The 17,219-nt window shown below is 33.0% G+C and overlaps 1 protein-coding gene and 1 long non-coding RNA gene across 2 annotated transcripts in view; one reads left to right on the top strand and one right to left on the bottom strand.

Annotated features, from left to right (window-relative positions):
- The window catches only part of LOC133198806 (atrial natriuretic peptide receptor 3-like), a 33,474-nt gene extending 25,787 nt beyond the window's left edge, over positions 1 to 7,687 (top strand). The window contains exons 5-8 of the mRNA XM_061334788.1: positions 508 to 643; positions 5,527 to 5,618; positions 5,963 to 6,101; positions 7,442 to 7,687. Coding sequence (XP_061190772.1) covers positions 508 to 643; positions 5,527 to 5,618; positions 5,963 to 6,101; positions 7,442 to 7,593 — 519 coding nt within the window. The 3' untranslated portion in view covers positions 7,594 to 7,687. The remainder of the gene's footprint in view (positions 1 to 507; positions 644 to 5,526; positions 5,619 to 5,962; positions 6,102 to 7,441) is intronic.
- LOC133198813 (uncharacterized) overlaps positions 1 to 17,219 on the bottom strand; it is an 801,505-nt gene that overhangs the window by 524,919 nt on the left and 259,367 nt on the right. The window lies entirely within an intron of this gene.

Raw genomic sequence — 17,219 nt, 5'->3', positions numbered from 1 at the left:
ACTGTCTACGGATTTTTCCGTTTTTTTTTTCGATTATGACAAGGAGCACACTGCGGGTGTGACCGGTCGGCAGGGGTTGCTCATTCCTCCATGGCACCTGACCCCACCCCTAAATTTTGAGGTCCTTGTTTGCTCTGCTCCAAATTGGCATCGTTTCATTGGACTTTTCAGATTGAATACTGTTCATTATCTTCAAATTTCATTGATTTGTTAGAAACATTTGACAACAATCTTGACACTTAAATATAAATCCCTCGGCTTGACTTGCTGAATGGTCAAATTTGTATTTTTGCCTTCTTACTCCCTACAAGGCAAACTGTCACTCAACATAATGGTCAAAGCTCTGCAGCAGTATCTATTACATCTTTTAAAATGTCGACTATAAAACCCTTCTACACTTTCATGTTTCGTACCTTGTAAAGTTATATTTTCAATTGTTGGTGATATTTGAAGTTTGGAAATGGCGTTTTATGGATAACATGTTATCTTGCTTTGGTTTTGTTGTAGGTGAACAGTTTTGTAGGTGCCTTTCACGACTCTGTGATACTGTATGCTCTCGCCCTAAATGAGACTCTTGCCAGCAACGGCTCTATATCGAATGGGACAGAAATTATTCAAAGGATGTCCAACAGAACATTTCAGGGTAAGCACAACCCATGTTCTTTCTGAATATCGCATTTAATCGTTTGATAATAGTTGATCAAATACATGTAAATCAAGGGATTATTTCCATCAAACTATGAATCTGAGAATTTTAAAATATGCATTAATTCAGCATTGCAGTATAGATTTGTAAATTACTTGCTCCATGGAGGAGGAAAAAGAATTATTCGCAGCGGCATAAAATACAGGTTTTGAAAAGAGAAAAATTGTTTGTTGTTAGTAATCAGCTTTATTTAGGTAGAACTCAGAAATGCATAAAGCCTGTGGTCATGTGTAGGTATCACTGATACCTGGTATCAGAAATCACTGGCGGATTTAGAGAGCCCCCCCCCCCCCCAACACACATACTTTTGTGTCCAAATTATACATAAGATTTGATAAATCAATTTTTTGGTGTGGCTGTGGGCCCCTTCCCTGAACCCAAACTGGTCGCTCCCCTTTCAAGATTCCTTGATCCGCCACTGGAAATGAATAACTTTTTGATGTTATGTGATGGTATTACCAACAGAACTCTGAAATGCTTAAAGCTGAACACGCTTCGTAAAAAGAATCTGTCCGCCATATTCGAATGGACTATCGCTATATCTGAGGGCCCCCATATATAGAGCCGCTCACTTGATCACTAATCAGTGTAATCAATTGTCACCGGTGTAGACGGACGTATGCTATACAGCACTTGGTAGCGAAAAAAATAACTGTGTGCTTCTTCTAGTGCAGGAGAGTAATTTAAGATACCAAAGAGATTTACAACAGTTGCACAAGTCAGTGCAGTGTATACAAATAAACACAAATATACGTAACTGCAATAAAAGGTAAACAAAAGTAATGCAAGATAACCAGCACGAACACGGGTCGCCATTCCACGCCGATACCCGTGACAATAAAGCAGTCAAGTGTAACGAATGCGAAGAGTATAGCCTGGTGTTGATATCTTAGATTGTAATATCGAAAATGGCGTAAGCCTATTTACGAGTCGTGTTCAGCTTTAATTTCGCGTTGTTATGTACATGTTTTACCTGTGAAATGCCTAACTTTTTGTTGTCATGTTAGGTAATATCATGATCAGTGGAACTCTAAATTGGGTAACTTCCAGTCGTCATGTGTAGGATTACCGGTTGAACTCTGAATTGTTTAACTTCTAGTTGTCATATCTAGAGTACCTGGCTATAAGTCTATTATGAAAATTGCTAACGTAACGCAGCGTGAAAACATAAAATCTAACAGTGCAAAACCCATAAAGTTTTCAATCCCTTATAGGACCTAATTCTGTATCCTTAAATATCTATCACGTATATAATACTCTGATATTAATTCAAAGAATTTTATAGTAGAAAAGGATTTACCAAGAGAAAGTTTCAAAAATGTAATTAACTAAGCAGTAATTAATTAACAGAAATTGCAAAAGTCTATGGAGACAGGCGATTTTTTTAAAATAAAAATTCAATTAATAATAATATCAATAAATACTGTGGTGGAAAGATGCATTTAATCATTAGAAATAGAATGACAATTGAAAACAATTTTTTTTACCGTATAGATTTTTTAAAATTGATTTTTATTACTTAAAAAATGAGGGAGATAACTCTTCAACAAAGGTCAAGGTCATAAATTAGGACACGTTCCATTCTTACATGCTAATAGTAATAAATGGGTATTATGTCTGAATATACTGAGTATTCCATCCGCACACATCTGTTACTTATTCAAATTCCTTGAATCTGAGGCCATTAGGGATGGAATACCTTAAGATATTAAATTCTTTATCTCTTGTATTTTGTTGTTGCCCCTTAGATTTAATAACTTAAGGAGTTTGGCGCGGAATAGAAGCGTACAAGCTCTGAATGTAATGTTTAGACAATAACCGCCAAATTTCGTTCTCTTTCTTGCTATGGCCTTCGTGGTCATGGATATTCTTCACATGTCTTTGAAGTATTTTTATGGTTCTCCACAGTTTTCAGTGATGGTTATGCCCGGAGATTGTGAAGGCCAAGTAAGACTTTTAATATCATAGTCGGTTTAGTGGCATTGGATGAACAGACCAGAGGGTCGTAACATAAAGCTTGCTAAGTTTTTGACTTAAGTAGGGCCATAAGTATGTTTTAGGTGCAATCTTAGGACCTGCCTAAGTAGTACTTAAGTATGTCTTAAACCGTAACATAAAACGGACTTAGCTAGGTCTTAGCTAAGTCAAACTTATGCTCAAAATATTTTTATGAATCATCGTAGTTTTTCAATTTATTTATATATGTATTTGTAAATATGATTTAGTTACGTTTTTTATCACATGTAAATTAAAGTTGACGTCCTTACCTATCGGTTTTAGGTAGGTTAGATTAGATTTCGTAATTGATTAAAATTAATTCTGTTTAAATAATTCTGAATATCTGAAAACAAATATTGCACGCTTACAAAGTGGCACTAGTGGTTCATTGTAAATGCGTGAATATTGTTAATCTCTCGAGACTGCGATGTTTTCAGTTTACCGTTTGTTGTTATTCTTTCGTTTGACAAATGTTCACTTGCTTTCAAATTGTCTTTCTCGCAGACATGGCACGATAACCGAGCGTATGTACTTGAAATTGAAACTCTTAATAAAAAAGTAAAAAACAATAGGGATATTTGAATTTTGTTCCTCCCATATCAGTAAGCAGAGACTGCAGACGTTTTATGATATACTTATTTACAATTTAATGAAGGATTGAAAAGAATTGTTTTCAGAAAACAATTTTTCGTACATCTCCAACTTACATGTAACAACATCTCTCTCTCTCTCTCTCTCTCTCGTACGTTAACGGTAGTGAACAATGTCTGAATCCTTGCTTGTTGCGTTCTACATTCAATCTAATTTACAGAAAATCTTTATTAATTTTCTAGTCATCATCCTTTAATTCATCTACAACTTTTAAAACCATTCCATCTAATTTTTTCACAGTAAACAAACATGATTACTGTATACAATTTACTTATAATGATTAGTGTTTATAACCTAGGCCCCACTAATATTTCAAATGTATCCCAAAAATAATATTTTGCATTTACATGTATGTCATTTAGAGAGTGATATCGGGAAAAGTGATGAATAACACCCCCCCCCCCCCGACGAAAAACTAAAATTCTTATACCAGTATATTAAATAGAGAAAAATATCTTTTAATGCATAATATAACTAGAGGAATGTTTAAGCATAGTAAGTCAAACTTAAATAGTACTAAATATATGTTTAAGAAAGTTAAGACAGACTTAAGTCACCTCTACAGGCCGCCTAAGTTTTGCTAAGATTGTCAAATCTTAGCATGTTTCTAGTACGGTCTTACGTTTAAAACTGTACTTAAATCTTACTGAAGCATGGTCTTAGACTTAAGTACCCTTTATGTAAGGACCCCCAGACCATTGTCGTACTCCTTTGGAAAATGACGAGCAATGACAGGATATAAAGAACTATATGCAGTAAAAGCATATCCCCCCCCCCCCCAAAAAAAAAGGCAAATTTTGAAAATCTCTAGAAATGTACATAATTGTAATATATTATATGAAGATTCTTAAATAACAAAAATTACTATATTTTGAAAACAGATTATCGTCAGTGCTTGTTTCTTTCACGTCACAAACTATTTAAAAGTTTCGTTATTTTCCAGATAAAGGATTGTTTGATTTATTGTTTATTAATTAACGTCCCGCTCGAGAATTTTTCACTCATATGGAGACTCCACCACTTTCCGGTGGAGGGCTACATATTTTGACCTATACTGGGCACTCTGCGCCATTGAGCAGTGAGGGATCTTTTTCGTGCCAGCACCTACTGCGACACGGGACCTCGGTTTACACGGTCTCCTCCGAAGAACCGATCTCCACGTCCCACAGTGGGATTCGAACCCGCGACGTAAGGATCTACTCCTTACTCCGCGAGCAGACACTTTAACTACTGCGTCTCGCGGGCGACCAAGATAGAGGACAAAATTTGTTTACTTTTGAGTAAAGAATTTACTGAGCGGAAGCTTGCTCCAGAACAATATTCACATGCTGGTTGCTATACTTCGTCTGGTCTTCTCCATACATAAACTCGCACATTCTGGTAAATGACAACCTAAGTTTCATCACTGAATATCACCTTTATCCAAAGATTATTCACTCTCCAGTGTGCTTTATCTCAACATCAAATTACACGGCGAGTGCGATTTACAGCCCAAATTATTAGTTTTTTGTCTTTCTTCGTTTGAAGTGAAAAAAATCTCAAGGGCCTTCTCACCCTCCGTAGAGAAATGACATCGGGTAATTTTGTCTTGATTTCTATGGATATATCCCTAAAGAGTTTTTCCTTTTGCTGGGTTTACAATTTGATGTATCCTTCAATCGGATTTCGGTTTTCTTGGATGGCCTCTTCGATGTTGGTTTTCACATGTTCCGTGCTTCTGTATCGTTTCAGAAACTTCTCTGACTGACTAACACAAAGCGTACTTACAATGTTCTGTTGTGCATGAACTGCTTAGACTTATATACTTTGGCATTTTTCATATAAGTAGACATTTTTTAAAACCTTTGGTATCGATCTTGTAGTGCAAGATACTTTACGGTTTGGTACGTCATTAAATGAGGTCATAAAATTACCATATAGACTATTAAACAACCCAGAGTCAACAAGTTGTTTAGTTGAATAATGAAAATCGGCTTTCTGAATGTTGATATTTCGGCCGCCATTTTTATGATGTTTATAACAGACTTATGGTCAGATACAATAGATGATACCGGTGGAAATCTGAAATTCTTGTCGTGTAGATGTAGCCAGTGGAAGTCTTAAATGCATAACGTCTTGTCATATGTATACCGTTGAAGCTCTGAAATGTGTTACTTTTTTGTTATGTTTAGGTATTACAGGTACCGTCAGCATTGACATTAATGGAGACAGAACTTCCGACTTTTCTCTTCTAGACATGAACCCGATGTCAGGAAATTTTGAGGTCAGTACCTTGAGCCCGACATAAAGTAAATCATATTGCAATTCATGTAACAGTTGAAAGAAATCTCATTTTCCATACCTGTACACCTGCTTTAAACCCCCTTTAGTGTAAAATTTGCGTATTTCTAACATTGTATTAGAAAGTAAGATTATATGACAGTGAATCATTATTCTTTTGGGGAAGGAATTGACCCTTTTATGATCAATCAAAATATTCTGGGAAAAGCATCAAGATGTTTTCGTTACTTGAAGTAAGTATTCGACTTCGGATAATAATTGTTACTTTCTGAGTTTCACAAATTTGCCTGCCATGTGGTTTTCTCAGTTAAGCACGTTTTTAAACAGGTGGTGGCTAATTTCTTTGGCAACGTTAAAAAATATATGCCGATCCCATCTAAGAAGATTCATTGGGCCGGAAACAGAACATCAGTGCCACCAGATACACCTAATTGTGGATTTGACGGTGCTAAATGTCTACCTAAAAGTAGGGCTTTTACACATTCTCATTAATTGTTTGGTACATGTATGACATGATCAAAAAGAAATATTGTAAATACTTTCATTTAAATCCCAACTCAGAATAACCATGCTCAGATTTTTAGATTTAATTGCACGCTTTTATACATCTTTTATAACCTGTACTGGTCAAAGATCAAAATACTTGATGCTGTAGTAAGGCTTCAATCGTCCATCCGTCGTCTGTTAACAATTTTTCAAAATGTTACTCTTCGTACAGTTTTGATGCTTTTTTTAAGACTAAATAAACAAGTAAACTATACTAAGATACATAATTCTGTATATTGGTTTTCAATTTTGTCAAATGTTATTGCTAGGGTTATTAAAAATAGATATTTCTGTGAAATTCCCTCAAAATGCTGCTTTTCCTACAGATGTGGTGGGATTTCAATAAGACTTGATACACAAGTAGTCTGCAACAGATACATGATTCTACAAACGGCATTGCCATGTTAACTAAAAATAGAAATTTCTGTGAAATTCTTTCAAAATACTACTCTTGTAACTTCGAATATTAGTTTTTGATTTCGACAGAGGGTGTTGCCAAAGCTACTAAACGTCTGTGAAATTCATTTCAAGTTCTACTCCTAATTAAGTTTTAGTTCGATTTCAAGAAGACTTGATACACAAGTACAAATAAGATACATAACTGTATATTGGTGTTGATTTCGACAAACTTTGTAGCCATGGTTAATAAAAACAGGAATTTCTATGAAATTCATTTCAATGCTACTCCTCGTATAGTTTGGTCCAAAAAAACTACACAAATAGAATACACTGGTCCAATAAAAACTACACAAATAGAATACACCAGTCTGGTCCAATAAAAACTACACAAATAGAATACACTGGTCCAATAAAAACTACACAAATAGAATACACTAAGATATGTAATACTACTTTTCCGTTTTTTATTTCGACAAACGGTGTTGCAATGGTTATTGATAATATAAATTTCTTTGAAATTCTTTCAAAATATTCTTTTTCAAAATTGGTTTTGGTCCAAATTCAATAAGATTTTAAACACAATTTGACTATTCAAAGATACATCTTTCTTTATTGCTTGTATCCACCAGTAGGGCTACAGTCTTGTCAGAGAATTCTGTTTTTTTTTTTTTTTTCAGGACACAATAGTCGGAGAAATTCGTATTACTAATATGGATATATAGAAATTTCACGCGAAAACGTGTATTTGAGAAAGCAGGTTATAAAGGCTAAGATATGTATAGCAAGTTCATTTTTTTAAATCAAACGTAGTTAATACATATACTATCCTAATACATAAACCATGTAAAACATTTTCTTCAGCATATGTCCCAGGAACTTCAGATGCTTCTAAAACTGCTGCAAATGGCTCTGGAACTACTGTCCAAAGTACTCTGACCATGCTTTTAGGAACTCTAATTCCTTCACTCAGACTAATGATGCCACAAGACCTGGACAGAAATAGCGTGTCCTAGACGGCTCAATATAATCGGAAACAAAACTATTCTATCTGTGTTCATTCTAATTTTTTTACTATAATAATAAACAAAAACCGTTTTCGGACAGAAAGAGCTCTGAATATTCTTGTGATTTTTGCTCATTTTTTGAAAGATATACATAGTAATATATTAATAAAGATATGGGTGAACAAGGCGTGCAGAATTCCTATAGCTTCAAAAATATTTGTTAAAAAATCATATTCATTTTGTGAATTTAGTATTTAGATTAAAGTTCTCATTATTGAAGTTTATGAAATCAGATAAAAAAAATTCCGAGAAAAAACTTCTCGGCAAAAATTATTCTGTTTAAAAAAAAAAAAAGAAAGTGGTGTCCGTGTGGTCCGAACTCTAGCAATAAAAATCCTGAGTATCAGTTTCATTTGAGACTAACGCGGTAACCATTAGGCTACACAGCACTTGATGAATAGTGGCATTTAAATCATGTTTGTTGATATGACCTTTGATTAAATGGACTTAAGTATTTATCGGAAAGATGCGAATATTGTGTCATAAAAGTGTATTTTTAATGTGTAGTGGGTCTTTAATACATGTACATATGTATGTTAACCAAAAAATATAAATTTTTAGCAAACTTTGAGGATAAACTTTCATAAAAATGGAGTAAAGACCCACTCATATCGAAAAATTGTATTAAAGTATGAGAAAATGGTCCTTTTAGCCCTATTTAATTTGCGTGTGTTATTTCAAAGGCAAAATAAAATAAATTTTTGTGAGATTTGTACATAAAGTGTACTACAATGTTAGATAAAATATTTAAATTTTGTGATAATTGAGACTTAATTTTTCACCATGTTTGTAGTACTATAGGCATTTTGCCTTGTTCGCCCATCTTCTTTATATATAATATTCATATTACCTTTTTTTCCATTGATATTGAACAAGGGTAAGATATTGTCTTCCTATTTCACTTTTTATATTTAAATAAAATATAAAATTGTACTAAATTGTTTATGTATTTGTAAACAGGGAACATCAAGGAAAAATTCAAAACAATTTCATCAATCTAAATATCCTTGAAACAACAGACCTGCCTTTTAACAGTCTCCATACTGTTTATTTCACTACATACGTTTTCTGCGCATTATTGTTACATAAATTATAATGTATTTTTACATGTAATATAATATATTGCTACATGTAATATAATGTATTGTTACATTTAATATAATGCAGCGCGAGTAATAGTAGATAGAAGACTTTCAAATAAAGAAGACTTAAAATTTAGAAATTCAATTTGACGTATTTTGAATTTTTCTCCGTATCAATGTTGTCTATTTACCTATCTCCCTGGCTATACTCGGAAGTGGCATTGTTCATATCCAGAATATAAACTCGTTCAAGACAACTGGGGAAAGTCAAAGTCATCTTTTTCCTTCTAAAATTAAACTTTGCTATCGATACATGTGTAATTATTGTTAGTGGTTTAATGTCCCAGCAAGGATTTTCAACAATTTAATTCTGCAGATAGTGGGTGTAATTTTAATTCCATCATTGCTCTCTATAAAGCCAAGAAATGAAAGTATTGGAAATCTCATATATTTAGTGTGCAAGGCCGATTCGGAGTATCTCACTTCTACACTCTTGGCCTTTTCATGGATTATCGAACCTTGTCCTTTGAAATCAAACAACAGATGTTTAAAATACAACACATTCCTAGTTTTGAGAATATTGTTTTATCAAGTAAGCATTTAAAAAATTCATCAAAACGATCCGTAATCATTTAATTCAAATTTAAAAGAGCAAACTGGAAACCATATAGAATTAAGTAAAGATTTTGAAGAAGAATTAAATTAAAAGAATTATTTATTATTGAATAATAAGTATAAATTGGTATTTTGTTAGCTCTCTTGTATGTCCCTTTGTATTGACACATTAAAGCATAATTTGGTAGTGAGGAAATCAATATTTTAATGTTTTGTGCGGGGACTCCTGCGTTGCCCTCGAACTATATTATTTTTCGCATGTGTAAAGACATTAACCTCACTATCATGCAATAAAGATGTAGAACTCACAATTCGACTTAGCGATCATTTGGTCCAATATTACTTTTAATGAATGAATTTTTTCACCATGGAGCCAGTATTTCCCTACCATGTGTGAACTTGGTGATTTGAAACAATGATATTAACGTTTTATTGATGCTGATGGATTCTTTTCAAGGATGATACGATGAGAGATAGTTGAGATTGATAAATTCAAAAATCTACAGAAAAAAGCAGACCCCCCAAGCTTGAAAAGCGGGGGGATGTATAGTGATTGGGTGTCCGCCCGTCCGTCCGTTACGCCTTGGGGTAACCATCTGTTATTTGCAACTCCTCTTATACCACTAAACAAAATTTAATGAGACTTCCACAGAATCTTTGTTACAAAAGTGCCATTGTGCATCTCTTATTTTACTTTTTGAACGGACATATGTTTAAGTTTCCCATAGCTTAACATGTCTGTCTTTAAAATCAAGGATACCGATTTCTTATCCGAAACTCTTCCTATATCACTGATTAAAATTTAATTGTACTTTCATAGAATCTTTATTAAACACTTTTTGTGCAATTTCTACTTCATGTTTTTATCGGACAGATATTTGGGATTTCCCATAGCAAAAAATGAACGTTGCCAGTATACTCATATCGGAGCAGCCAATAATATTATATGGGATAACTACTACTTAAGGAAAGAAATGGTACTAAGATCCGTGTAGCTAAGGCTATTACAAAAGGGCGTATTTCAATCTTTTAAAATGCCACTCCTCCCAATGATCTGAATTAGTTATGCTTTTAACATTTTTAATTCCTACAACTTTTTTCCCGAATAGGTTAAATGCTTTGTCCCTATTGCTATAGAAAAAAAATATGAATTAACTAGTAAGAGAACATGTTTAATTCATTTAATTTAGAGAGGTAGAAGAGATGCCGTTGTATGATTATTGTGTATTGAGATTGTTATTTAAGGTAGAAGAGATGCCGTTGTATGATCGTTGTGTATTGAGATTACTATTTAAGATAGAATAGATGCCGTTGTATGATCGTTGTGTATTGAGATTGCTATTTTAGAAGAGATGTCGTTGTATGATCGTTGTGTATTGAGATTGCTATTTAAGATAAAAGAGATGTTGTTGTATGATCGTTGTGTATTGAGATTGCTATTTAAGATAGAAGAGATGCCGTTGTATGATCGTTGTTTTTTTAGATTGCTAATTAAGTGTTCCTTTATGTTCTTGTGAATTACATTGCTGTGTGAATGCTTTTGCTACATTGTCCTTAAATTCATTGAGTAAAACCAGATGTAAATTCATTGAACGTTAAAGAACTGGCGAGCTTTGAAACATCAAATTGACTGGGTTTTTTTTTTCTTGAAAAACCCTGTGTTATAATCTCAGTTGAGATTTTTTTAACCGATTTCTTCAGTGAGATGCCGAATTGCAGAAGTGTTTAATTAGAAGTAAAATCTGTGTTGCCTGTAAACATAATTTTTGAAAGCGACTTTCAAAAGAATCAGCAAGTCATCATATTGAATATACAGGTAATCATATCGTTTCATAATAAATTACTATTGCTATCTTGAGAATTGCATGGAGTACTGCTACATGTATGTAACTGTAAATAAATCCTCTGCTAAGAATAAAACTGAATCTGCCCAAGCATCTAAGTATTTTGTTTTAATTTTTTCACTCTTTTTTTTTTTAATTGTTCTCTCCGACACCCTGCCAACACATGTCTTTGATGTGTACAAATGACTTTCAATTCCATACTATGGACCCAATTCAAATTAAAAAAAAAATTAAAAATGTACATGTTTACTCTGTTTTCAAGAAATACTGCAGCGTTATGGTCAGTTTGAAGTAACATACGCTACTGCTAGAATAACATTCTCCTTATTATATTTTTTTGTTTAGGAAAATCGTTATACATGTAAATATTCCTCCTCAAATTATCACTAAGCAATATTTATTTATAATTCACAGCAACTTAAATCGAATGATGTACTCTTAAAATAAGTGATTTTAAATGTTTCTGTATCCTAATCCACTACATGCAAGGGTTAAGTATGATTTAACTGCGCTACGGAAGTGATAAAATCACAACTCTATTTACCTTGTATCACTGTTTACTTTAACGAAAATTTCTGCTGGAGTGAAAACACTATCATTAATTTATTTTACTTTACCTCCCTATCCTGTTAACAAAATGTAGTTTTGGACATATTATCAAGCATTGATTTTCGCCCTGTCCTTGAAGAAAATATTATGGTTAGAATTACAAATAAAAGGAGGCGAAAGATTAATGACTGGATCTGACCAAAACAGAAGACATATTGAAATAGTTTGAAAAATTCAATTATTTCATGGATTATTATTATATTCATTATGTGGATGTATTGATTAAAAAAAAAATGGAAGGAAATGTTATTTGCACTGCTTTCATATAAATGTGCTGATGTAATAATATAGCTAAAGTAAATCTTGAAATATATTCAAAAATAGTAGACGCAAAATATTCTTCTACAGCAGCAAATTTCAAATTTTTCTTTATATTACCCAAGTCCTTGTTCTTATTGACGTTGTAATATTTTTTTTTTTCAGTTTCTTATTTTATTTCCATATTTTTAATTTTACTTAAAAGATAAACGATGGCAGTGGATCGTTAAAGGTAGTAGTACTTTAAGACTTTTATTTTTTACAGACAAACGGGCACTATGGATAAAATGTTTCCTGTCTTCTTAGCTATATGAAAGAATTTTAAGACAATTTGACTTAAAAAATGTAGGTTCTCTGCAAAAGAGAAGACAGTGAAACAAAAATAATTATTTATATCGATGACCAATAATTGGAATTGTTTATCGTATTTCTTTTGTTTCATATCGTCCTCTGATTCTTCTTCCTTAATATTCAAAAAAAAAAAAAGAGAGAGAGAGAGAGAGAGATGCATTAACTTTGAGAGTTCTTTCAACGAAATTTTCAGAAACATAAATCTTAATATTCTGTTTACATTTTTCTTTGGCTAATAAGGAAACCTCTTTATCTGTATTATACAACACAGTATCGCGACTGCATTGCTCATGCTTACAGAAAAGGGAAGCACTGCACTTAAAGGGACTGGTTGCAGAGTGTTTAAGAAATATTTCACATGACGTATTTTCCCTCTGAGTTATTTCCCTTCGCCGACATCTTGCAGGCCAATCAATTGATTGTTCTTTGTCTTCTTTTTTTGTCTTACCAAAGTTAAACGTGTACCAGATCTAGAACTATCGGGGGGACCTCTAGAGGACGGAAATTCTGAATTAAAGGAGGCTTTCACAAACTTATATTCTTCAGAAAAAAGTTCCCTATACCACAATAGCCAGTATGACAAGTTACAACTGGTTAAATAAAACGTAGATTGAGTTTGTTGACCTCCAATATGGCAGCTAAGGAGTAATAACTCTTGCTAAACGCACTTCTATCCTGGCAAAAGTATACAAAGCTGCATATATATTGAAATCCCGACTAAGTAATAATCTTTGGGAGCAAGTTTTAATTATCCAGGAAAGCGTTTCTTTCTGCTCGAGCTTAGTTTGATTTAGAATGTCTAAAGGGGCCCACCAGTGTATTCTTTGCTAAATACGTTGTGCAGAATAAGGAAATAAAGCTTTTTACACTTGTAAAGCAAAAATTTCAACAAAATTTATCAAATTTCACATGACTAAAAAATCAGAGGTTAAAAAAATAATTACATCTCTAAAGAATTACGATTTTAAAGGATTTTTCAAGTAATATGAAGATGGACGTCGTTATGGTGTGTTTATGACGCTACGATAAACTGAAGTCTGAAATGGTGGATAATAAAAAATTATATACTTGTGTAACAGATGGTGTGAAGAGATGGTTAATAGCTAAGCAAAATTCTGTTCAATCCTGTAACGTGCTTTCTTGTAGTTTATATTTCTATCATTTTTTTTTTCTTCCTTGATATGCAGATGTCTTGAGATATAGGCTACGTAAAATTCCTACTCAAATTTCATTTCGAGGACTCCTTCAAAGTTCGTCAATTCAAGCCTTTTTAAATATATAAGAACACTGATATTTGTAACCCAGCCTGCCTATCCACTTTTTAATGGTTACAGAAGCCTAGCGGTAGGGCCCTCGTTTCGTGATCGGGAGGCCCGGATTCGATGCTCGTTCACCGCGATGCGTCGAGCTAAGACGTAAACTTAGGTAGTAACTGCTCCTGCGCCCGGCACCAGAAGAGAAAATCAAGGATTATTCGGATGAGACCTTAAAAACCGAGGTCACGCTAAGCGTTGGCACGATAAAGAACCCTCACTGCTAAATGGCCTTGAGTGCCGAGTATAGATCTAAATCTGAAGCCCTTTACAGGCATACGGTGACCTCTATATGAGTGAAAATTCTTGAATGGGACGTTTAAACATCATACAATCAATTAATTAACAGATAACTCTTCAGAGTCCTTTTTATTATCGATCATGCTTTTTAAATTTTCCCCTTCAATATTGACCTTATAAGAAACAAAGCAGTTGGCCTTTTGTTTCGAAATGAAGTGGGGTCCATATTTATATGTCAAAAACTGTGTTACGAACGTATCTCATATTCAATCAAGTGATTATTTTGTTTACTTTAAGATTATCTCACTCTTAACTCTGTTCTTCTTCCCTGATTTTTAGCTCTACTGGTCAGAGACCAGAAGAGCTTATGCGATAGTAATGTGTCCGTCGTCCGTCTGTCTGTCTGTCTGTAAACAATTTTTCAAAACGCTACTCCTCCTACAGTTTTGGTCTGATTTCAATATAACTTGGCACACAAGAAGACTACTCTAAGGTACATAATTCTGTATATCGGTTTATAATTTTGATGAACGGTGTTGCCATGGTTACTGGAAATAGAGATTTCTGGAAAATACTTTCAAAACCCTACTCCTCCTACAGTTTTGGTCTGATTTCAATAAAACTTGGCATACAAGTAGACTACACAAAGATACATAATTCTATGGATCAGTTTTTGATTTCGATGAACGATGTTGCCATGATTACTAAAAATAGAAATTTTCAAAAAAACTTTCAAAATGCTACTCCTCCTACAGTTTTGATCTTATTTCAATAAAACTTGGCATATAAGTAAACTACATTAATATACATAATTCTGTATATCGGTTTTTAATTTCCATGAACGGTGTTGCCATGGTTACTAAAAATAGAAATTTCTCTGTAATACTTTCAAAACGCTACTCCTACTACAGTTTTGCTCTGATTTCAATAAAACTTGGCACACAAGTCAAATACACAAAGATACATAATTCTGTGTATCGGTTTTTGATTTCGATGAAAAGTGTTGCCATGGTTACTTAAAATAGAAATTTCCTTGAAAACATTTCAAAACATTACTCCTCCTACAGATTTGAAATGATTTCAATAAAACATGGGATATAAGTAGACTACACTAATATACGTAATTCTGTGTATTGGTTTGTAATTTCGATTAACGGTGTTGCCATGGTTACTAAAAATAGAAATTTATATGTAATACTTTGAAATCTGAAATTCCTTTAAAACGTTACTCCTCCTACAGTTTTGGTCTGATTTCAATATAACTTGACACAAGAAGACTTCACTAAGATACATAATTCAGTGCATCGGTTTTTGATTTCGATGAATGGTGTTGCCATGGTTACTAAAAATAGAAATTTCTATGAAATTCCATTAAAATGCAACTCCTCCAACAGTTTTGGTCTGATTTCAATATAACTTGGCACACACGTAGACTACACTAAATACTGTAAACCAACTTTTATTCGCGTGCGAGAAATATTCCCAAGTTTCGCGACCTTCATTTACTCGCGGAATATTAATCGCCGCAAATCATTTATTTTGTTTTTTATATGCAGAGAATGTTTCCTGAGTTTCGAAAGTTAATCGTAGTGGATTGCTTTTAAACTGATGAATCGCAAATAAAAGATGACGCGAATAATAGTTGGTTTACAGTACAAAATTTAGTGCATTGGTTTTTGATTTGGATGAACGGTGTTGCCATGGTTACTAAAAATAGAAATTTTTGTGAAATTCCTTCAAAACGCTACTCCTCCAACAGTTTTTGTTTGATTTCAATATAACTTGGCACACAAGATGATTATTTTAAGATACAGAATTCTATTTATTGTTGCATGTTGCAAAGTTTCAAATCCAAGTGCTACTTTTCCTTTGTTATATGTACAGACCAGTAGAGCTACAGTCTCATCAGAGACTTCTGGTTAAATAGATTATCATTACATTTTTTTCCTTAAACGTCACATCACATCCAGATTTCCTTCAGATCAAGATGTTATCTATTTCAAATGTAAAATATAAAGATTAACTTTCATCCTCTTCTGGTTCTTTTTCTTCTTTAGATTATAAGATCTGATAAATTGGTAATGTGTCAAGTGTGGAATATTTAACTAAAATATTTAATTCCTCTTTTTTTCTCCAGTTGTCTGGAGTGTACCTTGTCTGTTATCGAAGTCTTCATCTGGTATTATTGTTCATTTATACAAAGCAAAGTTAAATCTATCAATGATTCCTTTATTTTATTGTCTTTATTACTCGAATGGAAAGCAGATTAAAAGACTGCAATGTTATTTCAAGAAAATATAAGTTTGTAGGTCGTCTGAGTCATTCAGGCAACCTATTATATCCAGATTAAACCTATGAATTTGTTCCTTTTATCTCTACTGATCAGTGACCAGTCACTGGGGCCTTAAAATTATGATGAGCTCTTTTCTGATCTCAGTCTCACTTTTCAACTGTAGATTCAGAGACCAGAAGAGTTTATGCTTTAATAAGATATGCGTCGTCCGTCTGTCTGTCTATTAACATTTTTTTGAGATTTCTACTCCACCTACACAGGTAAAATTGCAACATATGATTGACATATGTTAAACATATGTTCTGAAACATATGTTCGCCATAAAAACGAGCACCATATGTTTAACATATGTTTATAAACATATGTTGATCATATATTTAACATATGTTGCTTATATTATTATATTCAAATAAGAATTTGCTTTCTTATGTGGACGTATTAGTTTAAAAAAAATGGAAGGAAAAATTTGAGCCATAGTGCCCGTTTGTCTGTAAAATAAGTCTTAAAAGTACTTCTACCTTAAATAATCCATTGCCATCTTTTATCTTTTTTTTTTTCTTTGAGTATAATTAAAAATTATGGAAATAAAATAAGAAACTTAGAAATAAAAAAAATACAACATCAATAAGAAGAAGGACTTGGGTAATATAAAGATAAAAAAATTGAATTAGGTCCTGTAGAAGAGTATTTTGCGTCTTCTATTTTTGAATATTTTTAAAGATATACTTCATCCGTATTATCACATTAGTACATTTATATGTTTCCAGTCTTCGTAGCTATTTGAAAGATTTTTTTTAGACAAATCATTTGACAGAAAAAATATATAGAGAAGACAGTATATTTGCTGTGAAACAACAAATAATTATTTATATCGATGACCAATCATTGGAATTGTTTGTCGTGTTTCGTTTGTTTGCTATCTTCCTCTGATTATTCTTTCTCAAAATTCAAAAAACAATTAGAGGTGCAT

Source organism: Saccostrea echinata, unplaced genomic scaffold (genome assembly GCF_033153115.1).
Source record: "Saccostrea echinata isolate AGI-Se365-2 ecotype Australia unplaced genomic scaffold, CSIRO_AGI_Sech_v1 ptg000033l, whole genome shotgun sequence".
In the NCBI taxonomy this organism is placed as follows: Eukaryota; Metazoa; Mollusca; class Bivalvia; order Ostreida; family Ostreidae; genus Saccostrea; species Saccostrea echinata.
Note: the sequence above shows the minus strand (reverse complement) of the source record. Positions and strands in the feature narration are given on the sequence as shown.